Source organism: Amphiprion ocellaris, chromosome 11, assembly GCF_022539595.1.
Source record: "Amphiprion ocellaris isolate individual 3 ecotype Okinawa chromosome 11, ASM2253959v1, whole genome shotgun sequence".
NCBI classification, from domain to species: Eukaryota; Metazoa; Chordata; class Actinopteri; family Pomacentridae; genus Amphiprion; species Amphiprion ocellaris.
The window spans coordinates 8,347,942-8,375,720 of record NC_072776.1 but is presented as its reverse complement, the minus strand read 5'-3'; the positions used below and the strand labels follow the sequence as shown (position 1 = coordinate 8,375,720).

Below are 27,779 nucleotides of genomic sequence, written 5' to 3'. Positions count from 1 at the left end.
TATTCAGATTTCAAAAGCTAAACACGGCAACTAACAGTAAGATTAAAAACTCAGCAAGTTATGAATGTAGTAGACTGCAAAAGAATCTTTCAGCGTGAAGCTTTTTAATGCAAGTATAAAAACAAACACAAAGACAAGAGTCCATTTTATAAAATAGAGCATGTAGTTATATAGAAAATATGTTTGGTTTGTCAGAAATTCTTGCATTTGAACAGATTTATTATGTGTGCAGATTTATTCCTAGCTATAAGATACAGTAACATGATTTTTTAATTATTTTTTTATTTAACCTTGGTTTAACCAGGAGAAATCCTGTTGAGATTAAGAACCTCTTTTTCAAGGCAGTCCTGGCCAACATAGGCAGCAGCAAATACAAAACACTTACAAAATTACAGTTTAAACATAATTAAAACATGAACAAAAAACAAACAAAATAACCCCCCAAATTTACATAAATTTACAAGCAAGTTATGAAAAACAGCCTCAAGCACTCGCAGTTTAGATTTAAAAAATGAGATTAACTTAGTCAGTGTCCAGTCTTTCTGCAACATAGTGAAGGCAGAAGGTGCAGAGGAAACAAAACCCTTTATGTCCAATTAAGTATATGAAAATATACCAATGACGGATCCTTCTGGTGGCTAAAGCTGGCCATCCCACCCGAGAGTATAACTCACAGTGGTGCGGTGACACTTTTTTTGAGGTAATAAACCAAAGAAGCGTGGTAAATAGTGTCAACCATTTGAAGACATTGAGCAGAAGCATTCATATACAAAAGATCTCTGGAATCCAACATAGACAAAAAAGTTGCAACGACAAGCCGCTTTTTTACACTAAAAGAAAAACGCAACTTGCTTCGAAAATAAAAACCGAATTTCAGCCTCAGCTTCTTCACGAGATTCTCCTTGTGTGGCTTGAAAGTGAGGGAGTCATCAATCCAGACACCCAGGTATTTATATTAATGAACCACCTCTATTTCATTGATTCATAAAGTTCATCACAACAAAGATAAAAAAAATCACATAAAAGTGCTTATTTTGCCAATGCTCTCAAATGACTATGGCAGCTGAGATTTGTGTGTACCTGAGTATCATACCAACATGTCATACAAACCTCAGAAAACAGTGGGATAAGCGAACACTGCTTCCAAGCCTTTTCGAGCTTTTATCGATGCCCCACTGTCATCAACAGCAAATGGAGCTGACGCTGAAAAAAAGCCCAGCAGATTAAAAAATGTCATTTCAAAGAAGTATGCTCATTTCCCAGAGATCATTTGTTGTGAGAGCAGACTTGCAACTCGGGCCGAAGATTCGGAGGAGAGCTTTTGGGTACCGGAAAGACCACTTTCTTCCTGAGTGAGAAGGATGGTTGAGGCATCTGCTTGTATGAACCAGCGTTCTTCTTGCTAACATCTGCATTCACCTTTGTCATGATGGACACGAGGTCGCACTCCCTGGGGAAAACAAAACATACAGTGAGATGGCGGTGTAGAAAAACTGCTAACTTAAAATTAGATATTCTTTAATCTAACTATCACAGAAAGGCCAAAAAGTAAACTTTATACAGTCAGTGTTATATTGTTGACCTGCTATTAAATGCAACACGTTACTTTTGTTGGTCAAAGTGAAGTTAATTTTAATTACTTCATGCACTCTTGGATAACTTAATCTATATTAACATAACATGTATGCACCACAAACTCCCAAAAATGTTGGAAATGTGTAGGAGAAGGACCTGCAGCAAATGGGTCGCCTGCTCAACCAGTCGAGCCACTGGGGCGCCATAATTTTAATGGGCAAAGTAATGAAAGCTCATCAGTGTTTTTACTCACTAAAGTTTTAAAGAGATAATGCATTAATGCTTGAACTTTCCCTACAGGGAACAATAAAGTGTTTATTAAGTTTATTAAAAATGAAGCAAGTAAAAAATGTAAGTAAAAAGTAGCATAAAATGCAAATCATAGAATGTAGTTTCATAGATGAATTTAGTTGGTTTCCATTAATCAAAGAAATCACATTAAGTCAAATATGTGTTATTTTGTTTCACTAACCTGGGCACCATCTGAACAAGGTTTTGGCACAATGATTGAATGAACCACGCCCCATTTGTCTTGTCTCTGTAGGAGACAAATAAAGGCACAGTGGCCATTCCCAGCAGGACATCTGCCTTGGAAGGGATGGAGTCTCTGGCTCTTACAGCATCGCTACAAATACGACTGGGTGCCCCGCTATCTGCCTCGATGTAGACAGCCCGCTGCTCGACGGAGCCCTGGCAGGCCTGGATGAAAAACAGCTTGGGCTTTTCTGCTAACGAGGGGCAGTTTAAGCCATCAAAGGGGTCAGTCAGCTGGCGGAGCTTGACTTCTTGCCCGTCTACACCGTACACGGCTCCTTCCAGGCCATGGCTGAGGACGCAGCATACAAAACAGTCCATCTGACTGTGATCTCTTCTGCTGAGCTCAGATACCAGAGACAGAATCTGCCGCTTGCCACAATCCCTGTGTGTCTGTACCTCAAAGCCCAGCCACTCAAACACCTCCTGCAGACACTCTGGAAGAAGCACAGACGGATTTAAATTCATGCAGACTATACGTCCATACACAGCAGTCCTGGGAAATGTGTTTTCATGTGAGACTTCAGAAATAAGTAAACTTTCACTGACTTTCATCGATCATGGTTCCCTCCCGTTTCTTTAATTCCACTCTGGATTCAGAGAAGTTGTAGTTGTTAATTATCAAGCAGATACCTCTCTTTGCTGAAGTCATGGGATATGTTCCCAAACCCTACAGAGACAAATCAACATCCCAGATTAAACACTTCAAGGAATGACAGGAATCACATTATTAGTTGTATCATGTATGTGTATGTATAGCTGTGTGCACCTCAGTATGTGTGTTTGTAGTCTGAGATGTCTGCTTTCCAGAGGAGTTTGTGTTTTCTTGAGATGATGAGTATTCCAAAGCATAATGTTTCACTTCTTTAGGTCAGAAGGGCAGTAATTTCCCAAAAAAAAACAATAAATAAATATCAATTACATTTAAATATTTAAAAGATCTGTGATTTTACGAACAGTTTAAAACAGAGGATACTTATAAAGACCTTCCAATGAGGCACATCTGCGAGCTTCAGTGTGTAAACTACTCAGGTTTTGTGCCAGGGCCTCACATTCATCTCCACCATGAAATAAATCTGAGAAAAGAGAAGATTAGGAAACATCAATCCACTGCATTGCACTTTAAAACCTAATTAAAAACACACCACAGGACAAAACTCACCAACAGAGGTCTTAGAAGAATTCATGGGACACTGTGTTGGATATAAGAGAAATTACAAATGATCAGTAAAGACAAAAAAGAAAGAAGTATCACAATTTGAATAATCGCCATGTGAATGAAATTTATTGACTTACAATCGCCAATGGTGGAAATGCTTCAAAATAAAGAAAAATGTATTTAGGACTGTACTTTTCAAGAATAGAGTTAAATGACAACATATATTGAATGTGTGATGGCAGTGAGTACATTTACATATCTATCAGTGTAGTATTATTATGCTATTGTTATGCTGGAAAAATACATTTTTGTTGATTTGTTTTATGTTACATAAATATGAGACAAAGTAATTATTGTTTAACAGCTAAAATATTCATAATTTAAAAAATAAATTAGCACTTGGTTTTACAAAAGTAAGTCCTGCCACTGTAGATAAAAATAAAGTTCTCTTAATCTGTCTTTGAAAATATAAATTAACAAATAGCAATGTTTTCTGGGATGCATATGCAGTGAGACCCACACTTTTAAAATCCTTCACATTAACCCTTAGATGCATAAGTGGGTCTGAAATGCAGTATCTTTGTAATGAAAAGTTGTTATCATTTCATATTCCAGGTATTCCTCAAAATGCATGTTTTTGATATCATTCCATTTAAAAAATTAAGTTACCTTTTATACTTTTTAAGAAATTACAATATTTATATTATTACCCCAAGCTTCCATAAGGGGGTCAAAAATGACCCGCATGCATTTCCCTTAGAAACTCACGGAAACCTGCGGTTCTTATTAATTGTGATTGTCAGGAATATATTTACTGTGGACCACACACACTATGTCAGAAGAGTGGAAAAGTGTCAACAAAATGGATGTTGACATTCTTCTGTTGCTGTTGTGTGTAATGTTCGTCTTTTTCAATTTTCAAAATGTTCAAAATCTGTTATAAAGTGAAAAATAAACATATTTAAAAAATGAAATAATTTTTGCGTGGACCAAAATATAGCACAAATAATAATACAAATGATGATCCTTAATTATTTTGTGTCCAAAATGACAAAAAAACACACTGATTCTTATCCGGGTCATTTTTGACCCGCATAAGAAGAGTGTAGGGTCCAATCCTTCATGCATCTAAGGGTTAACTTGATATGGAGATACAAGCAAGTAAATACACTGCAGAGACAAACATGTCATTATAAATCAGTTTACCTTGCATTTCAATGGAGCCAGTCCTCGGTAAAGATGTGGAAGTCTGATAAAAAAACAGAACAGAAAAAACAGTCATTAGTTTGGCTGTAGTAAAAAGAATAATACATGAGTAGCAAGGAGAGAGGGACCCTACAGAGATGTGAGGAGAATGTTGTCTTAGAAATGTTCCACTGCAGCTCAGAGTGACTCAAAGCAGTTTATGAAAGCATGTACCTGAGAGGGAAAAGACGAAGACCTCGGTCGACTCATTTCTTGAGCTATAAGGTTGGTGTTAGGCACTGCGGAAAGAATAAAACAATAGTTAAGTGATTTGCAAGTAGATTATTCAGCAAACAATAAAATTCTTATTATATCTAGCAAGAGAGATAAACTGTTACACCATAATCACCATGATGCATCGGTTCCTGCATTTCTGCTTCTTTAGTCTGGATAAATTAGTGATATTATGGGTGAAGTCTTGGTTTGATGCTAAATTCCTACAATCAGGCGGCCAGACAGCTCAACTGGTTGAGCAGGTGACCCATAAACAGGGGCTATAGTACCCAACGGAGCCCTTTACTGCAGCAGGTCCTCCCCCCATTCCTCTTCCTACTTTCCTGTCTGCCTCTCGACTGACCTATTTAATAAAGCCAACACAAGGCCAAAAAATAACTTAAAAAAATCCTACAATCAAGGAATTGGCATGAAACAATCAGCCTATATTATATAGGACAGTGGAGAGAGAGACAGAAAACGTGGGGAGAAAAATAGGGGAAGGACCTGCAGCAAAGGGTCATGGGCTGGATTCCACCCCATAACTGCTGTGTCAGGGACTATAGCCCCTGTTTACGGGTCACTCGTTCAACCAGTTGAGCAACTGAGGAACCCAAGTGAGAGTAATTTACAGGAAACAGCTGTAAGTCAAAGTAAAGCGATTTTAAGTGATTTCTTGCCAGCACTGTCTCCTCTGCTGCTGTCTTAACGTCACCACTTCCCCTTCCTCTTTCTGTCTCAACCTGCCCGCATTCTGTCACATCATTCTTGAACTCTACGTGAGTTCTTTAACAGCAACCCTGCTGTCCCCAGTGTCAACTTTGTGTCCTTATTTCTGTGTTTGTCATTGTACGTAGCTTACCCTGCTGTGCTTTATACCGCCTGATCTCTCCATTCAGCATGGGACACACTGACTGAAATATGTTCTCCAGTGTGTCTAGATTAGTGTCACTAATGACGTCCAAGTGCTCCATTTCCATGAAGACTTCCAGCGTAGTCTGAAAAGTAAAACAAATTTACATTTGACTCTACTATAAGGTAATATGATGAATGTAGCTGAGGTTACATTCTAATTTGGACTTCTTATATCCTTCAAAAATGTACTTTATAAGACAATGTCACATGTTATGACACTGCAGCACAAGAATAGAATAGAATATGTATGTTTGTGAGAAAAAAAAAACATTTTAATCTAGTTTGGTCTCAGAAGATTTTGCATCCATGTGATTTTTATGACAAAACAATTTTTTATTTTACACAAATGTTGAACATTAGTTTCAAAAAATGAAATTCTGAAGAAGGACTTACAACATTGTCCTCTAGTTTTCTACGTGGGAGAGCTTTGTTTAACAAGAACTTCACTTCTCTCAACAGATCATCAGTGATTTCCTCAGACAGGTAGTAGAGCAGCTTCCTGGAATAAAAAAAAAAATGGGTCACTGCAGTGTGATGAGGCATGATTCAACAATTTGGGAAATACATCTAGCCACGTTCTGACAGAGAGGTAGATTGATGCAAAGCTACAACATGTAATCACTTATCTGAGCTTATCATCATACCGCCGCCTTTAAGGCTTGCTAATTACCAAGTTACATCCTGTTTGTAAAAATGACAGTGTGTTGTTTCACAGAAATCATGCAGGAAAGCTGTTGCCAGGCAACCGATAAAAACTCCAGAAAGTTACTGCTTAATGTCAACAACATCCCCAACATGTGAAAATATTGCTTTGAAATGTATTTATTTAATCAGAACACATATTTGAGGATCCATCAAAGGCCCAGTGTGTAGATATTAAACGAATCTATAGGCAGAAATGGACTAAAATGTCCAAAAAAATTGTTTTCATTAGTGTATATCACCTCAAAAAATGAAAATGTTGTGTTTTCATTTCCTTAAAATTATCCCTTTAGATCTACAGAAACAGAACAGGTCCTCTTGACAGGAAGTGTTAGGTGAGGGGTGTCCATCTGGTTCTTAGATTTAACACTACACTTTTAAATTTGTCTGCTGGCTGACAATGACCTACAAATGTACTGAACAAGGAAATTAACTATTTTAGAATGAACTTGTCAATAGACAAACTATGAGACGGATCATTTGTACTGGCTTGCATACTAAAATGCCGTTAGCGATGCAGTATGCCCACATCAAGTGTCCCCTGATATGGGCCGATACCGATATTCCAGTATTCGGAAAATTATAAATGTATAGTTTACAGGAAAAATTTATTTGGGGTCAGAATTTAGAACAACACAAATTCTAAAGCAATACTTTGTTGAAACATTTTTTTACACTGCCACTCAAAAGTCACTTAGAAATGTCCTTATTTTTGCAAGAAAAGCAGTATTTTTTCAATAAAGATACCATTAAATGAATCATAAATACAGTCTAGACATCGCTAATGTGATAAATGACTATTCTAGGTGGAAACAGCTGATTTTTAATGGACTATCTACACAGAGGTACAGAGGAACATTTCCAGCAACCATCACTCCTGTGTTCTAATGCTACATTGTGTTAGCTAATGGTGTTGAAAGGCTAATTGATGATTAGAAAACCCTTGTGCGATTATGTTAGCACATGAATAAAAGTGTGAAATTGTCTGGCTGAGCCCAAACTTTTCAACGGTAGTGTATATTTTGCACATGTTTAATTAAACTTTTCAACATTTATCCTGAAGCGCTGCATCAAATAAACAGCTATATGATTGGTTGTCCACTAGAAAGTTATTCACCAGCTATTTTGATAATAAATACCAGTGTGAGTAATTGTTTTACAGAAAAAACTGTCTAAATTCTCTGATTATAGCTTCATAAATGTGAATATTTTCTGGTTTCTTTTTCACGTTTGGGATAGTAAACTGATTATCTTTGGGTTGTGGACAAAACAAGACATTTGTCGTCTTGGACTTTGGAAAACACTGATCGACATCAACATTTTTCATAATTTTATGACATTGTATAGACCAAACAACTAATACATTAAATGAGAAATCACCAATCGATTAACAGCCAATAAAAAAGGCCTGGTGTTAATATGCTATAATCCATGATGTGTGACCAATCAGCTGTAGACAGGACAGACTGGTGATCAGGGATAGAGAGGAAGAGCTGCAACAGAACCAAAGTTACACATTTCAAAACTAACCTATGCCATTGGGAATCAGTTATATAAAACTGCCTCATAATCAGAAAATGTTAAATAGCACATCCGATAATTAACCAGGCCACAAACTGTATCCTTAATTTGCAATACGCAGATTGACGACTACATCAGGCCGCTTAATTTCTTGATCTATCTTTTTCCTGTCCATCAATTCACTACATTTAATTTATTTCACTACTCTGCATGTTTCAGTTGTTTCTGCCTGACCTAGATCAGACTCACTCTACAAAAATAACAATAAACAGAATGTGAGCCACCCACCTGTAGGGAGAGATGAGACTTGTGGTTGCCAGGTCACTGAGCCTGAGTTCACGGACCAGGCGATGTCGCTGGATGGTGAGGAGAAGCTCCTTTAGCAGGTGTGGTTTCTCAGATGACAGGCGATCCTGATCCTCCAGGCGAGAGAAAAGGTCGCTGGCCGACTCCACAGAGTTTGGGTTTCGGCCCAACAGGTCAGTGCAAAGAAAGGCTAAAGCTTTTATGTCGTCTCTGCTCAGGGCCTTACCTACGTCTAGCAGCAACTTTTGGAAATCCATTTCCTGTATTCAAAGCAAAATAGGAGATTCAATCAGATGTGCGGTTTCTCGTAAATATTTAGGCCTGCTGACTACAGCTGCTCCTTCCACTTTTATTGATGCAAACAAACTGAGCACCTTTTTGTGGCCTTTAACCACTTTGTCAACATGTCACCACATATTTTGCCTGAATATAATGAGGAAGTCCAACATAAAATCAAACTCCATCAGAGGAAAAACATTTTCAGTGTCTGTTATGTAATCCCAGCAGCAGGAGCTATGAAACCAGCCTGACAGGCCAAGACATGATCACTTTCACACATTTACAATAAGGCTGCCTCAAAGTCCATCAAAAACTTCAGTTACATCAGATTTTTTTTTAACTTGATTTACCCATATTACCACATTTTTCTTCATAAAAATCATTTCTTACCAGTGTTTCGATGAGTTTTCAGCTGGTCTGATTGAAAAAAATGTCGGTTGTTCACTTCAGCATAATTCAAAGTTCTATAAACGATGCGGGCTGCTGAAATACACGTTTTAAATCCCCATCACGTACTTCACACAGTGACTTAGCACTTCAGACGCGTGTTATGTCTAAACACATTCCGAGAAGGAAGTAGAGAAACAGAAAGTAAAAAGTCAGTTCGCAAAGTCGCCAGCCACAGCCAACTCCTCCTGGCTGACGTAACGACCTGTGACGCACCTAACCTTATTTGGGCATCATCAAAGAGCACCAACCTGTTTGGTAACACCTTCTGGGTGGCTGACGAAGCAGTTTAATAATTATTCTGATTTGGACTACTGAACTACCGTTTGAAATCTGTTATCACATAAATGACAGATCATCAGTTTCTTTAAAAAAAAAAAAAAAAGAAGAAGAAAAAAGATTGACCCTGGGGGTAGTATTGCTAAATTAAAGGTCCCATGTTTTGACCCTTTTCAGGAAAGTCAGGAATGTCCCCAGGACGTGTCTTGATGTCTTTTCAGCTCAAAATACTGCAGAGATGTTTCATTTTACCAGGACTGCGTGACCCCTGGTTTTAGAGCTAAACAGACTGCTATGGAGTCTGTAGATGAAAAGCTGCTGCTGTCCACGCCCCCTTCAGGAAGAAAACTCTCTCTGCATTTGTGATGACAGGTGAAGAGCAACACAGTTGACACATTTTAGGGGCACAACCTTTCAATTCTGGTATTGGCCTAACCATAGTATCTAGACCAAAAATTTAAAAAAACTGTCCAATTAGTAGACGGATTTTCGCTATTTTTATGGAGCACTGGCCATCTTGAAAAAACGGCCGCAATATTGCAAATTTTTTTTCCCGCTAGCACTTTTATCTAAAAAAGTGGCCTACCAGGAACACTCCTGCCAAATTTCATGTTTATATCACAATATGCACTATGGTTTTTGACCAAAACCACCTAACAGAGGCCCGTTTGGTGGAATTCTTGAAAAATGGCTGCCATATTGAACTTTTTTTTGTGACTATCACTTTTTTCTGAAAAGTTGATCTAAAAGAAACAATCATGCCAAATTTCATGCTTCTATCACATCTATTCTGCTCTAGAGGGCTTGTTTGTGTTTCTTGGAACCATCACAGTCCTCTTGGGTGGAGCTAAGCCGGAAGTGCAGCCAGAGTTTGCCTCAAAATAGCACCAGGGTTTGTTTGTTTTTTCACACATCTGCAGGCAGGGAGGTTGACACTGTCACTAAAATGGCTAATTCACTAAAACACGCCAGCAGAACAACCCATAGTTCACAATCCAAATCTCTAAAATCTGACATTTCCAGTGTGGTAGGCTGCTGTTCAGAAGTTGTTGTTCTCATTTTCTGTAGTGAAGTGGATTTTGAAAATGATAACAAAAAGTGGGAAATGTCAGATTAAGCTGGGTTGCACTGGGACACAACAGGTGACAGGAAATTGTAATTCCACAACCATTCCATGTTTGTTGCATTACAATTTCCACAGAACTTTGCTTTGTGAGCATACGATCAAAGCTAATAGTAGAGTTAGCCACATTAGCCACACCAAATGCTACCACTAAGGATTTTCCTATTGTTGTGGGGACAATGCCATCAAAAATCTACGTGATTTTCAGATGCTGACAGTGCATTAGGACTCTCGCAGCCAGCTTCAGGACATTTGGTCAGATTTGCATGTGGTTAAGACATTTTAAAGTTAACAGAGACAGGTCTAAACGGCAACTAAACCTGATGGACTGTGGGGCAGCTGCTAATTCTGAATGGTTCACCTGGAGGCAGCGGGCATTTAGAGGGCAGGATTATACAAAGTTTCAGCTGGACAACTATAAGTTTCTCAGCTAGAAGGCAGCAGCTCAGTAAAACTTACTGGTTTGTAAAATTGGGAGGCTATCTGTCTGTGGAAGGGCTTGAGGAATGACAGAGGGAAACTTCATCATATCTTAACTTCGACTTTACACCTCCAAGTCTATAATAAACACTGGCCAGTGTAAACATGGATTTTCACTCTATGAGACCTTTGATGGATGTGGTCAATACTGTTCACCAATAATTCAGGGAGGGGTGAGCGACGAGTTCACTTTTTGAAGGCATTTTACATTTTAATCTCCCAATGATGCAAAACAAGTTTTGTTTTACAGCTCTTTCATTCCCTAATAATTTGTTCTGGGCTTACTGGTAAAAAAAAAAAAGTGCAATCAAGAAAACATTTTGTTGTAAATAAAGACAAAGCAAATCGAGAGTTATTAGTTAGAATGAGTGTAGAGTTTATGATTAGATTTCCAGAAAAAAAATACTTTACAAAAGAACTGCTTCATTCAAACAAAACAAATAACTCATTATATATTTATAACTGAAATTTTGTTGACAAATGTTGGATTGTGTGCTGCCTCCAGACTAATGTTTTTTTAATGTGGTGTTCTGAATTAATTTCTCTCTTCCACAGCCAATAATTAGAATTATGGAAGAGAGCACACTGTCTTTGTTTAACTGTAATTCCCATCAAAGTTGTTTTCAGAAAATTCTCTGGTAAATTATTTGGAATTACTAGTAAACCATGAAAGTTCAAACTGTCCTACTGACCACAGTGGTTATTCCCAGTGTGTATCAGCATCAGCTTCACTTGGCTGTCATGTATTCCCAATTGTAGCAGCTCTTTTTTTTATTTTCTAACTGATGAGTTTGTGTTGGGATAGTCAAGGGCATACAGTTTAAAGCTGTGATTTATGCATTTATTGTGCTTCAAATTAACAAACATTCTTTTTTTCTTTTTTTTACAGGAAACATCTACTGTCTGTACATTATAACACAACAATAATCACTTTTAAATAGAATAAAAACTTGGCTCGACTCACATCCCCATGTAAAAATGAAACATAAGAACACACTAGTTTACATCTTTTTGAAACCAGACGTGCCAAACTTTCTGTAACCGTAGCAACAATCCAGTTCTTTGTGCCATGTCAGCAAACTTGTAAAAATGGGTAACAATTAAAAGTTAACTAAGCCTGCTATTTTCTTAGGGAAGAAGTCCCAATGAAAGTGTCATAATAAAACTGAAGGTGTCCTAATATTTTAAAAAAATGTCAATTATAAGATTAGCAAAACTATTCAAAATCTGAGGTATCCTTTAACTGCCTCTATTGATATTATAATGAAATGTAGTTTTCCGGTTGCCAAGAAAATATTGATAAAGGCTGTCCTTCATTCTTTGTTGTAGTGTGTGTTTTATTTTGGTTTGCTGTCCAGGGTCTTGATGTGTCCCCTGCGTCTCACTCTGACACTGAGCCAGGTCCGGAAGTTCGCTCCTGAGCTGTTGAACCTGAAGGACTCTAAAGGACACACATAGGCAGAAAAGGTTGAGAGCGGTATTCATATTTCATTACAGCTATCTGCAAGTGTTGCCGAAGTATAGCGTGAAAGTGTGAGATTTCAGCCTGAAGTGAAAGTTAGAGGCAGGGAGTCAATATATAATTGTGGGACTTTTTGTGATATAGTTGACAGGTATCATAGTTGACATTTTTGCTGTTTTCAGACCTAAAATCAATTTTAATGGAGGCTGGTCCACCATACAAGAGAGAGTTCACCATTGCTTGTCGAATGGACTTCCTGTCAGACAAGGGTGTGGGTATTTTTCATGTGAAATACTTTATGCCATTAATCCACACTTGAATCACACACTACTTTATATTAAATAACTAAGAAAGCCTTAGAGTCTTGCCAGTCTTCTCTTTAGGAGGAAATGACATCATGTGGAGCAGGTCATGTGATCTGGAATTAACACACTTCCTTGAGAGGTGTTTTTGGAATGGGTAACTTAGCTGAACGTGATTTCTCAGACACAGATACAATTATTTTTTTCCATATAAAATTTGATATATTTCCAAAAAAGAAATATCTGTCATGATTATCTCAACTTATAAAAAGAACACAATCAAAACATTTATAACATTAACATTTATGCATGTGGAACAGCAGCAATACCTCAATTAGGTAATTAGTTTCATTAATAGATTATCAACAACATGGAGACAGGATCATTCAGGATCTAACTATAAATAGCTCTGTGGACTTTTGTTTCCCTCCAACAGGTGAGACATGACACAGAGTCATTGTTTATAAGCTGCAGGTAAATCATTAGTTAGACAGCAGTGATATTATTGTGCACATGGATGTGTTATAGAAAGTGCCTCAGTAACTATTATAATATGGCAGCAGGTGGCTAAGTAACAATTTAAACACATTTTTTTATTGAACCATATCACACATGGTTGGAATTTTCAGCACTGGAATCATTAATAAACTACAGATGTCTGAGAATACACCCCACACACACCTCGTCTCCTGTACTATTTTGAAGCGTGGTTACTTAAATAACCAAAGTGTTAACTGTATCAGTTACGACTTTTGATTTGTGTGCCTCTCTGTCTCTCTTTTTATTCTACTTTTCTCTCTGCCTGTTACCATTAATACAAGATGTTTCTAGATCTTTTAAATAATTTAGAACACAATACCAGAAAAAAAATCAAAACACTGTTCTCACTCTACAGAAGAAAGGCTCCTGTAAATGCTATATGTAACATAACACATTATAAGATTGGATAATTATTAGCACTACAAATACATTAATGTAGGTAGCATTTATGCTGTGACTGGTCATGGACTAGTTCATTTTAAGTTTATATACTGTTGAGTAGTTTTATCTCCAAACATGGATCAGGTTTTTATAAATTCATAATTTAATGATAAAATCTTAAGTTGTAAATAAATGAAGAGTGAAAAGGCTGTGATTCACAGTCATTCATTTGAATAGTGTCATTAGATGGAATCATTTACCAATAGTTATTGGAGCAGAAAAAGAAAAAAAAAACAGTTTCATAAATAAAAACGTCCAAATAAGTTGCCAATGAGCTGTAAATAGGCAGTTTCAAAAAATAAATAATAATATTAATAACAATTATTATTATTATTATTATTATTATTATTATTATTATTATTATTAATAATAATAATAATAATAATAATAATAATAATACATTTATTAATTTGCAATTGCAATTTCAAAGAATTTGCAAAAATAAATAAATAATAATAATAATAGCTTTTGTTATTATATTTATTAATTTGCAATTGCAATTGTAATACTGCTGTAATGCTGGAATAAACTCCTACATGTACTTATACTGTGCTTTGCAGAGGCTTAAATACTTTTTTCAAGTGACGATGCTGTCCAAAACAATGGCATAAATATTTTCATTTACCAGTTAACTTCATATAAAGCGCAATAAAAAAATCTATCTAACCAATGGTCTATTTTTACTTATTCATTTTGCCTTTTTCTCTTCATTTCTAGGCGTTATTTTACGCATGAATGAGGAGTGTGGTGGAGGCTTACTGTCAGTGAGGGAGTGCACCGCCGTGATGTGTCTCCGCCCCAGGCCGTGACTCCTGGACAGGACGCAGTCCAAGTACATGTTCCAGAAGACCCGGGCCAGATCCCAGAACAGCGTCGTGTGTTTGTCGTTGTCCGACGACCTGAGGGTCTCCATCATTTCCCAGAATGCGGGCACCGTGTCAGCGATTCTCGGGGAGCGCATCTCCAGCAGCAGCGCCGAGGAGGAGTCCCAGCACTGCGGGTTGGCTCGGGGGACCGTCAGGGGGTCCACCTGACCCGGCTTCTGGCCCTGCAGCAGCACGGCACATATGGAGCTCAGCACAAACACTGTGGCCACGGCTTTGTTCAGGAGCACTGGGACCATCTGCAGAGGATCAGACACACATCAGCTCCTCAGCAGTTACACTTTGTGCAACTGTCTATTCAGCCTTTTTAATATTTTTTTCCTTTTTATTTCTTTTACTTACGATTTAATGTAATATAACTTTTGAAAATACAAAAACAAGTTCAATACAGACACTCAGTATGATATTTTTGCAATTGCAAAGCCTAAAACTGACCTATAAGGCTGTGCCTTATAAAAACTGAAATTACTTAATAATTAGATCTATATTTAACAGTTTTCATAAAATCCAAACCCTATCTTTTTCACAGCTGCTGTTCTAACTTGTTACACTACAGTTGCATCAATAACATCCAAAAAGTGTCCCCGTAAACCCTGACAGTGAACCAGCATGCACAATCAGGACGGCAGCCATCAATACAAGTCAAAATGTCAGTCATGATGAAGGTCAATGAGGCCAACAGGTTTGAGCCTGTATATAAATAGAAATTCGTAGCAGGCAAAGTGTTTTTCAATGAAATATTTTACTTACCACTAAAGCTGGGCCGACTTCCAAGTCTATAGTGTTGATGGGGGTTGGTAAATACCTGGTAGGTCTCAGCTGACGTCAGTGCCTCCCTCCTTTGTGAGCTGTGTCAGTCTTCTGTTTGTCATTCATTGGTTTTTTCTTTTAATGCTGCATTTTCCACAGTCAGACAATTGCTATTTATTTCATTCAGATTTTTTTTTTTTGTTGTTGTTCTTTGGTTGTTTTGTATGGTTGATTTGTACCTTTAGTTTTCTAATCACTTGCATTCCAATGCATGTATACAAAGTGTAACATCTGCAGAAAGAAAACAAAAATGCTGAAATTTTACATTGAAAAAAATTGAAAAAGGCCATTTCTAAAATTCATTTTGCACTTGGCAATCTCAGATAAATAGCCACGCTGATCAATATGTTCTCGATAAGTATCTTCTGCAACCACAATATCCTAAATAAATTTAGTATTTATCAATACTAATCAGACTGTATCAGACAGTCTGAACACATGATTGATCTATTTGAAGAAAGGACAGATTCAGATTTTTCCACTTCTATCATGATATACAGTATACACATAAACACCGATCAGGCAAAACATTATGACTACCTGCCTAATATTGTGTTGGTGCCCTTTATGCTGCTAAAACCCCTCTGACCCAGTGGGGCATCAACACAGGACCTCTGGGGATGTCCTGTGGCACTGAATTCTGTGGATTGCAGGTTGGGACCTACCTAGATCAGACTTATCCTGGCACATCCCACAGATGCTCAGTAAGATTTGGATCTGGGGAATGCAGAATCCTGGACAACACTTTTGATCTGTCATGTTCCCCGGGCCACTTTTGAGCAGTTTTTGCAGTTTATCGGGGTGCATTATCCTGCTGAGGTTGGCAACTGGTATCAACTATCAAGGACTGCTGTTGCTGTGGGGTTTGAGGGGTTGCTTGGCCTGCAATGTTTAAGTGAGAGCGGAGTTGGGAGGCAACTGATTTTTCCGGGATTTTGGAGATGAAGGGTAAAAAGGAGATAGGACGGTAGTTGTCGAAGTTGGCGGGGTCGGCGCCATGTTTATTCAAAATTGGGCTGATGGCAGCATTTTTGAAGGATGTTGGAACAGTTCCAGTGGTGAGAAAGGAGTGGATGATGGCAGAAATGAGGGGGACCAGAGAGGGGAGGCGGGCTTTGACCAGTTGTGTGGGAAGAGGGTCCAGTTGACAGGTGGGTGGTTTGGATTTCTGGATATGTTGTGTGATTTCCAAGAGAGTGGGGAGCTGGAAGGAGAACGAATGTGTGGATGGGTGAAAGTCGGCTAAGGCGCTGAGGTGGGGGTTTGAACCAAGGTGCTGGTGGATTCTCTGGATTTTTGTAGTGAAAAAGGACATAATGGAGTAGCAGAAAGAGGTTGGATAATGGTGTTAAGTAGAGAGAACAGTGAGTTGGTGTTTCCTTCATTTGCAGAGATTATACTGGAGTATTAGTGGGTTTTGATGTTGGCAATGGAGTCCTTATAATGTATTATGTGGTTATTGTACATTTCTTTGTGAATAGTGAGACCAGTTTTTCTGCATAGCCGCTCAATTTGCTGACCTTTGGCTTTCATGAGCCAAAGATCGGGGGTGAACCAAGGGGTGGAGATGGAGAAAGAAACACATCTGGTTATTAACGGAGCGACAGAATTGAGAATATTCTGGAATCCAGTGTTGTAATGAGAAACCAGTTCATCAGGGGTGGATAGATTATCTAAGTCAAGGAGGCAGTTGATGTGTGAAGTGAAAGTGGTGGGGTTGATGTTCTTAGTATTACGGAATGAGATGGGATGTGGTGTCTTAGTGATGGCGGAAGTGAGTCTGACTGTAAATGAGAGGAGAAAGTGATCAGTTATGGGGAGTTTGTCGGCTGTGAAGTCCAGAGGGGTGACACCAGAGCAACAGATTAAGTCCAGAATGTGTCCAAGGTGGGTGGTACATGTCAAACATCCACATGAATGTCAGGACTCAAGGTTTCCCAGCAGAACGTTGAAGTATAACAAGTTGATGGATGTTGTTCACTTCACCTGTCAGTAGCCATAATGTTGTAGCTGATCGGTGTACATACCCATAGGGTGTGGTTATAAAGACTTTTATTCTTAATGTACTCATTATTTGCATAAATAATAAATTAATATTTTTCTAAAACATGTAGGAAAATGGTGAAAAATGCCACCTGTAATTCCCTAGAGTTCTACGTGACATTTTAAAGTTGCTTTAAAAAAAAAAAAAAAAAAAACCCTTCCAATAGTCTAAACCTCATTATTAAATGTGAGGAACTGTGCCATACATACAGCATTTGATATTTTGACTGAGGACAGTGTCTGTGCTACGTGCAACCAATAAAATTATAAATTTGTACATTTCAAAAAGCAGTTGTCTATTGATTAACACGCTTGCATATAAATAAAATAGTTAATTGCTGAAGAAGAAAAATGACTGATGTTTTTTTTCAGGATTTCACAATCATTGTTCTGAATTTGAAGGCATTATAGAAAATTGTGTTTAGTGTACTGGCTGCTCAGGAGACAAGTTGCAGTTCAAGATACAAACCAGCAGAAAAACATGCGATCTGACCCCAGGAAGTTGGGTAGTTCTGCCATCTGTGAATACAAACTCAGTGATGAGTTGTGCTCCAGAGGGTGGTGAGCGAGCTACGTTTCTATGCTTTTACTGAAATGTCACATGCATACCTGATCTCCAGTGTAATTACTTTCACAGTGAGAGGCCAACACTAAATGTACTGGGTGGGTTCCTTACTCAGTCATGCATCTTTCTGATGATGCAAATAAGCAGACTTTACGACAATTTCCGCTGCAATTTAGCGGGGCTAAATTATAACTTTAAAATGAAAATCATTTCCATACTCGTATTGAAACACGAAATATAATGTTAGGTTGTTTCTGGACAGGAAGACTGGCGGCAGAGTACGAATTATTACTTTTAAATAAGAAAAACGGGCTTAATGAACACTAATCAATGTTGTCTTATAAAGCAGGGAGTTATGTAGCTTAATTTCCATCCATCCATCCATCCAGCCATTATCTATACACAGCTTAATCCTCACTAGGGTCGCGCTGGAGTCTATCCCAGCTGACTCAGGTGAAGGCAGGGGACACCCTAGACAGGTCGCCAGTCTGTTGCAGGGCTACATACAAAGACAAACAATCACTCTCACATTCACAACTACGGGCAATTTAGAATAATCAATTAACCTCAGCATATTTTTGGACTGTGGGAGGAAGCCGGAGTACCCGGAGAAAACCCACGCATGCACAGGGAGAACATGCAAACTCCATGCAGAAAGATCCCGGGAAAGCCGGGACGCGAACCAGGGATCTTCTCGCTGCAAGGCGAAAGTGCTAACCACTACGCCACTGTGCAGCTTAATTTACATCCATCCATCCATTTTCTATACACCGCTTTATCCTCAGCTGAGTAAGGTAAAAGCAGGGTACAAATAGGATATGAAGGATAGGAATATATGTATTTATCTATAGTTTGCTAAACATACCCAAGACAAAGAGCAATATTAGAATTAATATTAGGTAATTTGATGAATATAAGTCCAATATTGCAATATTAGATCTGTTTTTGGTCTCCACCAGCTCTCGAGGGAAATGCTTGGCTCTTTAGTTGCTAAAGGCTCTATTTTGGTGTCAGTGAGGCAGCTTATGGCACCCTTTCCACTCACAAAAAGCTAGGAACGACACTAACGAATGAAGAGTTACAGACAGGAAGCCAAAAACGATCCGAAATGCACAAAAATGCTCAAAAGGTACAGAGTTGGGTGACATTCCTTGAAGATACAAGATTTTCCCTTCACATAAGAGTCATATAATTCATTGTTCATTTGCAAAATATTGATTTTGGCCGCTTCCAGGGTTTCAAATTACAAATATTTTTGTTAACCATCATTTACTTCAATATCTTTCTGCTAAAAGAGACTAAATGATTGGAAGCGTTATATTCTTTGGTCTCTTACAGTAAAGTGCAGCATGTAGTGATTTAACAATTAAAATAAGAATCTATCTTACTCCGAAATCAGGAACTGCTGCTACTGTTATTGTTAAGATGGTATTGGTATCTTACAGCGTCATTTAGCAGACGCTTTTATCCAAAGCGAAGTATATCTGAGAGTAGATACAACACAAGTAAGAGCCATTAAACAAGTTGAAGTGTGATAACAGGACTGTGGCGTCTACAGACAGTGCTGACGTAAAGTTGGAAATCTCCTCTCAGATGACAGCATTCTTAGATTTAACCACAGTTACGGTTGAGATGCAGAACCCATTTGGTTCATGAAAACAGATCAAGTGCAGAATATAATTGTAAAAGTCGGTTTTTAAAAAAACTCACAAGAAAAACAAAGGTATTGTATTCCTCCCTTATGTTTGTCTGTAATGTCTCTGAAGAACTACTTGTGAATTATGTATAACAGTTCTGTTATGACGTGTAAAATAGCTGATTGAAATTCTGTTACAAATATATCCAATTTAAAACTGCACATAAGAAATAAAGTCATAAATAATTAGTATTCTTTATATACATTTAAAAGAAGACAGATTTAAGCATTTTAACATGATTTTTTTTGGCTGTTGTTTTACATGTATTTAGCAAGATTGTATGTTGTTTATGTGAATTTATTGAGTTGTGATTAAATTATTTTTTTCTTCTCAGTGACTCAGTGATATACTGTCTGTATGATAAAGGTCAAACATACATGAAAAAACTGTGTATTCATAACCATTATCACCCTTTAAAAAATAAAAAAGTACACTACTGGTACAATATTTAACTTGTATCATTGTGGATAATGTTTTTAAAAAGTTGCTATAATTGAATTTCCATGTTGCCGTAATGTCCTTTAGTTTTACAAAGCAACCGTTTATCATTTCTGCACAGTTTAAGTCCTAATTTCAAATGTTACATTTATGAATCATAACAATATTGATTTAAACACATTTAACTGTAAGCACCCACAAGTTTATGTATTTTTAAATATATCAAAAGCTAAGGTGTTCCTGTATTGAGAATACATTATAAATTTATAAAGAAAAGCTAATACTATATTCTATATTATCAGCAAAAAGTGAGAAAGAGTACTGACCATAATCACTGTATTTGTGTTGTACAGTCAAGAAAGTTTGATTAGTACCACCTAATAATAATGTCGTATGGGAATATCCATTATAAAACTCTCTGCATGGAAGTGAATCAGCATGTTAGAGAAAATGTGTAACTGTTCCTTTAAGCAGAGCAGCCTCTCTGCAGGAACCGACTCATACATTTAAATGAGATTATTAAATCCTCTCTGTTTTGTAAAAGAACTCTAATGAAAATTGAATTGTTTAACACCCTAAAGGGATAATAGGCTTTCAAGTAATGACACCACATCAGATATACAGCGAAGTATGGTCTTCATTTGTCAAAGACTATTAAGTTAATCAGACAAAGTCAGCTCCACTAAGTAGATGTCTCATTTCATCGCATTTGTCATAAAGCAGTGATGCGTCGAGAATCAAAATCAGTGCGGCAGAGAAAAAGATGGATGCTCAGATAAAATTTGTCAGTAGTTTATTAATCGGTCCAACTGTACATGATGCAGTGAGAGAGGAACACTAGACGATGAGTAACATGGAGGATTACAACGATGCCAGTGCTATGGCAGCACCTGGAACACACCAACTATCAGCTGGACTGGAAATGATAGCCCTGCACAAGGAAACTGTTCAGGCCCCAATATGTACAGGCACCATACAGTGTGTGTCTGTGTGTGCATGTGTGTGTTTGTGTTTGATTAAAAACATCAGATTGGATGAAAAACACACAAAAATGATTTTTTTTCAGTTCCACAAATGTAAAAGGTTGCTCTCTCGCATTTCACTGGAAATAGTAATTCACTTCTTTTGTGTAGTTGTTTGTCCATCCACAGTCTGAGTACGTTGAAGCGAAAATGAAAGGAGAGGTGGGAGTGGCCAAATACAAAAGATTAGCTGATTAGCAGTCTTTTTTTTTGTAATTCCATGTCTATATTGTTATCACTATTACCCATACTTTTGTGCAATATCTCTCTTTGCATAGTAAATAAAAGTTAAATGTTTTTTTGTTGTTTGACATGCACCTATCTTTTGTAGCATATTTTTCTTGCGGATTTTGGGGACTCCCATATAGAATTATAAGCCCACTATAGTGATTGCATGCAGCGTTACCAGTAGAGCTGAACTTGGTTCCTACTAAGAGTTTATGAGAGCAAAAAAGGCTAAGCCAGTATAGTGGGTGTTGATGAGGACTGTTAAGTGAGCGTCTGCACGGACAGACTTCATGCCCTCAGCAGTACGAGAGGCACCACTGGCTGCAGACAGAGTGGGGGGGGAAAGTGCTCTGTGTGCAACAACATCCATATGTTCAGGTGATTGGTTCTTTGGCTTTTGAGTCACTGTTGAGAGGATACTTCGGGGGGGTTGGGGGGAGGAATCTCGTGACGTTAATCGAACGTGATCACAGTCTGAATCTCTCTAGAACTGACAAGCTTCTCCTCGACACCACAGCTGCTTTGTCCACTATTTTGATCAGAATTTCAGTGTCTTTTTTCTTCAATAACATTGCCAAAAACACCCGCTATACAACATGCTGAGATTAAAAAAAAACAAACAAAAAAAAACACAAAAGCAATTAATGTCCTTGTAAAATATGCTGTCAATTCCAAACCTGAACTCTTTACTTATGTACAGTAGTTTTGTGTGTGTGCATTCACTATGTGGTCTGCACCGCCCTTATGGGACCTCACATGCAGCCTCCTTAATCTTCTGCAGCACCCAAACGTGAACTACAGGAGCTTTAATGGGCCTTCGACCGCGTTTGGTTTTTAACGAGGCTTTCTCCTGCACTGGAAAGATTTTTTTTGTATGTTTTTTTTGCGATATATTCATAGCTTTGGTAGCCATGCAGAGCCCTTTAAAGAGGGCTCTTCATGCCAGGAGGCCAGCAAGCAGCACGCTTTGTGTGGATAATCATGCCAGGTGAGAGAGTGGTGTGGATTCCGCCTGAACGCCTGTGCACTGGCACTAAAGGATGGAAGAGGAGCTCTGTCACTCTAGAGATCAGGATGGGAGTGGGGGAGATAGGGAGAAAGGGGGGTCAGTTGTTACATGGGTGAGGTGGAGTTGAGAAGGCTGCATTTATAATGTCACTACGATGGAATTTGTCAAAATGTCCACTATGTCTTTTTCAAGTAAATCTAATGCCAAAGATCAGCAGCAGTTAAGTGCAGTCCAGCTGTCAGGTAGCCAACTAAGGAAGCCTTGGAGGAGTCCGTCTCTGATTGCCATCTCTCCTTGGGTTAAATGGCTGTGGCGTTGGGGTCGTATCGCCGTTTCTTCACATTTCTTATGAGGAGATAGGAAACAGGAGTCAGAGTCTGCAGTAGTCATGTCTGCAACACAGCTAGCAACCTGGACAAGCAACCACACTCATCTCTCCAGCTGTGCTCATAAGATAATGCTACGAATTGCTTTTTTGTCCCATTCAAGAGTGCCAAATGAAAGCTTTGCACTTTCTGAGGACTTTAAAATAAATGGCTGAAGATACTGAAGTGAGGAAAGGCTGGTCCACGTTGGCCGATTCAGCCTTTCCTGCAAAAAGACAGTCAGAGGTATTTAAAGTCACAAAACTTCTTAGTTTATAATAACATATTGCAGTAACTAGTGGCTGGATGTGACCTAAATGAGAACATTTACCCACTTTTCTGCCAAAAAAACAATGAAGTCTAATTTCAAAATAACCCAGTTTGGAAGTTTCATGATTGTAAATCTCCTCTGATGCCTTCTTGCTGACAAGTGCTGATTGGCTGGTGCGTGCAACATCAGTATACAAGGTGAAGTGTAGGAGACATGTCTTATTACCAGTTTTGATGGGAAAGACATTAGTTCCACTCAAAACATAACCATCTGGGAGGAAAGAGCTAACATAAAATATACTCTATAGAGGAGGGAAAGAGGAGACAACCACATAAACAACAACCACAGCAGCAGCAGCAGCAGCAACAAGAACTACTACCACAACAGTGGGACAACAACGATTACGACAACAGGAGTGATGCATAACCTCCCCGTACTGTGGCTTGTTGTGGGGCTTCTATCACTCTGTCATGCACCTGTTCCAATAGTAGGCCAGTAGAAGGTGGCACTATTGCTGTGCGTGGTTCATGCAGTGCAATGCGCCGTGTCTGTACCAGGTCTGTGAAGCAGGCAGCAATGGCAGCCGGTGTGGGCGGGGTCCGAGAGTCCTGCTCTGCTCTAGGGCGGAGCCTGGCCATCCAGGTGGGTGTGGCCAGCCATGGCACAAAGGCTGCAGGCAACAAAAAGTCCTGGCTTCTCTCTGTCTCTGTCGCTCTCACCACTCCATTTAAAGCCTCAGCCTCAAAGGGTGACGGATTGAGAAAAAAGATCACGGAGGCGATGAGAGCACGGCAACCCCTGGACCAAATCACTCTGGGTTTGGCTCAGCCTTTGTGCAATGAACTGACCTCCTCCAAATCAACAAGTCAACATGCAGAAATATTTTGTCTCTTGGCTTCTTTTTTTTTTTTTCTGTTTCGGTGACAACCATGATGCTTTGCTATCTGGCATGCTTCGGTGGCTGCAGGATTGTATTTCTCAATTAGTCCTTAGGTCTGTTTAGATTAAAATGTGTAACACCCCTGTTGCTCAAGACAGCAGGCTAATCAGCGGTAGACTTACTTAGCATGATCTATTGTTCCTCGCTACTCAGACATGTTATATCTATCTTTGGGTCTCAGAGGGGAATAGGATTTTTATGAACACAAGCAAACACATTGTTTTACTTTAACCATTTAGCTGTCAAAAGTATTCCTTCCCCTCTGCTTTGTGAGTTATCGGCTCCTTCACTGAACATGCATATCAAGCATTGAGCTCTGCCCGTCTAATCAGTTTGAGGTTTTGCTACAGATGCACAGACACCCCCAGTGTCTCTCTAAATCACCCTTCTACGTGTGAAAATCCTCCACATCCTCCTCTGTAAAAGCAACCAGGATGGCACTTCAGATACGTTTTAAGCGTGTTTCTTTTCATGTGTGTCTCATGAGGATTTTTGCTTGCGTTTCGTCCACCCTGGGGTCCATATTCTGTAGCAGGAGCTCAAACCCTGGTGTCTAGAAGCAGCAGGGATGCTAGAGTTACAGCAGGAGAGGCATGCGGCGTGTTGCTTACTTAAAGCCCCATCCAGTCCCCCCCAGCACTATGGCAGCCACAAGGATGGCTCCGGCGATGGAGCCTATTATTAGATTGGTGGCACTAGGACCTGTAAAGGGTTATGGGGAAAAAGACATGAGTTTCTATACTCACTTACTGTACCGATGACATGTAACTATACAATGACGATTTCACATGGAACAGAAAACATACCATAAGTATACTATTACAGTAAAATGATTGGATCTGAGAATGTATTTTGCATGCTTTCCAGCCCCCTTTTAGTGTGTAAAAGTGATTTGGACGTAATCAGGCAAACGCCCTGGGAATATTTACATGTATCTGGTGTCAGCTGAGGTAGTGATTATCAGTGGTTTGTCTGTTAAGGTTGTGCAGAAGACTAGACCCTGGGTATCCATCACTGTAGAGGTTTAACTAAACAGAGATTGACAGGTGATGTGTACATGTGACCTGCGGTATGAGCAGTAAAGAAATGTTTTTAGGGGTCCCAGTCACCACACAGCCTACCACTGACTGATAAGCCAGGTCGCTAACTGGACACTTCTCAGGACTGTTTTCATCTAAATGCCCCACATGCCCCAGAAAGGAGAGGATCACAGGAGCAACCACATAACAACTAAGAATAAGAGAAAGAAAAGGGAGGAAGAGGGAGGATGAAGAAAGAGGCTTGTAGTAATGGGGAACAACGGGAAGAAGGAGGAGGAGGAGGAGGAGGAGGAGGAGGGAGGAAGGGAAGGAAGGAAGGAGGGGAAATCCATCAATCAATCACACGACACTGAATACATCCAATCACATGACGATTATATGGTCATCACCAACACACAAGAAAACACAAAGCCACCGGGACGCACACACGGGCTCAGGCCGGCTCACGAGACCGCCCGCACACTGAGGCACCACTATGAGAGGAAGAGCTGTGAAAGGGTTAAAGATGCTTACTCTATTCCCCACCCTGTGCCTCCAAAAATCACCCCTAGGGCCAGAATGGTCCCTGCTACTGCCCCTATCAGCCTGTTAGTGGCCACGCTCACTGTGCAGAAGGAAAAGGAGCATTATTACCACCCTGTCAAAAACAAAGAGCAGGCTTCTGCTTCAGAGTCATGGATGAAGTGACACGGATGCTTCCCGCCCCTTTTAAGCACCTCCCCGTCCCCCCATGGTCAAAGCATCAGCTGTACAGCTCAACTGTGATCAAAGTAAACAGATATGACACTGCTTTTACACTCTCTTTCCAACTGCATTATTACACTGGAAGTCTTTATGACCACTGTGAAACTCAAGTTGCAGGAATCAGTGTAGACTGAGAATGACATTGTAATATTGCAGAACAATATATACACTACATATAAATATATATATTATCAATGTGATTCCAAATGAGAGCATCTAAATTTGAGTGTTATTCATTTTTGTAGATGGCAGAGGTTGAAAAAGAGGAAACCGACCCTTAGGTACTTCATCTATATGGTCGTCAGGCTCTTTAGGCGGGTCAGGCATGCTACAGTCTGTCCCCGCCCAGGTGGTGTCACAGGTGCATGTGGCTTCATTGTTGCACACCTGTACAGAGCAGACAGGAACAGATGAGGCAGTGATGGGAATGCAGAAGCCCTAAATAAAGACGCTGACACATCAGGTGTATTTTTTAGAGCTATACCCAAGGGGTTTGTTCCCAGCAGCTATCTTTACTCTGGGTATTTATAGAATGTGATTTTTTAGTGCAGTTCTACACTTGATAGCATTTTTAGACAGGTCAGCCTGCAGCAGTTCAAGCAGAACTCAATGTGGTTGCATTACACAATGGCAGGAGCCAGAGAAACATAATGGAGTAAAACCCAGCATACTGTCAAAAATTAAGATAGAATGTCCTAATCTATATCATGGAGATAAATAATAAATGTACTGACATTTTCATCATATGTGTTTTTCTGTTATTTTACATGTTTTTCTTAAATTATTTCCATCAGACACCTTCAATAAACCGGTGGACCTAAAAGTTCTGTAATGAAACTGTTTTATTTTACAGATTTGGACTAAAATATTTCAACACTATTTCAATACCTTCAATACAGTGTTAAGGTATGCTAAAGATAATATTATATATTATGATAAAGATTATGTTACTTTGGAAGACAGATGAAGTACAAATCATTATTGATTCCAAATGTTTGATGTATCCAGACAAAAATTTCCAACATCAAACAATCATTCCAAAAGATCTACACATTTCATTATAGATAATTCTAAGAAAAAATACTGAATACATTATATAGCATATATACTACAAAAAACAGCAATAAATATAATTTAGCATTGTAAGTATTATTGACATAATAATTAAAATACTTGTTTGGTTGTTGTTTTAGAGATAATATCTGTCATTTTACAGACGTTTGTGTACAATTAAAAGAAAACAGCCACAAAATCTGCATTTTTGTTGATAAAATTGCATATTAATAAAGTCTGCATTTCATTTAAGTGGTGAAATTGTACAACAACAAAGGTATAATTACCACAAAGTCAATAGTTTCACCTGTGTTTTACAGTGTTAATGTCAAGGTGGACAGTGTAACTGAAGTTTTCAGTGACTGAGCTGATCCTGATACTGTAAATGCTGAACTGAAGTGTGCTTAGTCCTTGATGAGACTAAAAATTCCCTGACCTAACTTCTAAAAAAAAGTTATATTCTGCATCTTTTTTCCAAGAAAATCATAAGTGAAGCAGATTTTGTTGACTATTTTATGAGATACTTTCACAAAAAATGCCAGATTTCTATTAGAAAATCCAAGGCAGACCCTAATTACATCCCAGTGTGTGTGCACATATGTCCAGTTTATGATCATTATTGAGTTTAGGACTTTTAATTTGTTCATCTCTCTGGGAAGTCTGTCTTAAGTGGATCTCCAATTAGTAAATTGTGGGTGGGTGTAGAGCAGGACTCACCCCATGGGCAGAGCACACCTGTCCATTAGGTCCGCTGGGGCAGGTGCTCATGTTGAGTGACTGGATGGGCAGACACTTGTGGTCAAGGCACATCATTGACGGCCCACAGGGGGTCCCGTCCTCCACGTAGCCTAAATCAGTGTCATCATCCAAGAGGACATGGGCACCACTGAGAGAAACATAAAGAGGGAGGAGAGGGGAGGAGAGAGAACGGGAATCAGATCTGAGAAAATTAAACTGTAGCATTCAACAAGCGTGGTAAAAAAAAGTGAACATTTGTTTACGTGCACTGTATCACGTTGCCTTGGTGATTGAAGGAGGTGGGGGTAACTTCTCCTTTCATCATTCCGATGCGTGGGATACGTCCAACATTGGTGCACAAGAGGTAACCACAGAACACGTCGCTGTAAAAGATAAGAAAAATGTGTGC

General features: G+C 38.9%; 3 protein-coding genes across 7 annotated transcripts in view; all 3 read right to left on the bottom strand.

The window, feature by feature from the left end:
- Positions 1-87: 87 nt before the first annotated feature.
- casp10 (caspase 10, apoptosis-related cysteine peptidase) lies at positions 88-9,079 on the bottom strand. Its single transcript, XM_023296049.3, has 13 exons — positions 8,840-9,079; positions 8,153-8,430; positions 6,035-6,140; positions 5,589-5,724; positions 4,688-4,752; positions 4,475-4,517; positions 3,406-3,425; positions 3,272-3,302; positions 3,096-3,185; positions 2,879-2,973; positions 2,659-2,779; positions 2,048-2,546; positions 88-1,450 (listed from the first exon to the last, which is right to left on the bottom strand). Exons 2-13 carry the CDS (start codon positions 8,425-8,427, stop codon positions 1,267-1,269), a joined length of 1,665 nt encoding a protein of 554 aa, XP_023151817.1. The 5' UTR covers positions 8,428-8,430; positions 8,840-9,079; the 3' UTR covers positions 88-1,266.
- A 2,601-nt stretch (positions 9,080-11,680) lies between these two features.
- LOC118469321 (protein FAM237A-like) lies at positions 11,681-15,445 on the bottom strand. The gene is made up of 2 exons (XM_055015634.1): positions 14,283-15,445; positions 11,681-12,219 (listed from the first exon to the last, which is right to left on the bottom strand). Exons 1-2 carry the CDS (start codon positions 14,644-14,646, stop codon positions 12,116-12,118), a joined length of 468 nt encoding a protein of 155 aa, XP_054871609.1. The 5' UTR covers positions 14,647-15,445; the 3' UTR covers positions 11,681-12,115.
- Positions 15,446-20,736: 5,291 nt separating this feature from the next.
- LOC111586361 (disintegrin and metalloproteinase domain-containing protein 23) overlaps positions 20,737-27,779 on the bottom strand; it is a 39,372-nt gene continuing 32,329 nt past the window's right edge. Inside the window, exons 25-31 of one of the 5 annotated variants that reach the window (XR_008603251.1) lie at positions 27,634-27,753; positions 27,350-27,518; positions 25,855-25,966; positions 25,349-25,439; positions 24,407-24,497; positions 23,410-23,595; positions 20,737-22,564 (exon numbers count right to left, since the gene is read on the bottom strand). Coding sequence is in view for 2 of the 5 variants with exons in the window: in XM_055015296.1 (XP_054871271.1) it covers positions 22,519-22,564; positions 25,349-25,439; positions 25,855-25,966; positions 27,350-27,518; positions 27,634-27,753 (538 nt within the window). In the remaining 3 variants the exon portion in view is untranslated. The remainder of the gene's footprint in view (positions 22,565-23,409; positions 23,596-24,406; positions 24,498-25,348; positions 25,440-25,854; positions 25,967-27,349; positions 27,519-27,633; positions 27,754-27,779) is intronic. The other 4 variants (XR_008603249.1, XR_008603250.1, XM_055015296.1 and 1 more) reach the window with 4 other exon arrangements.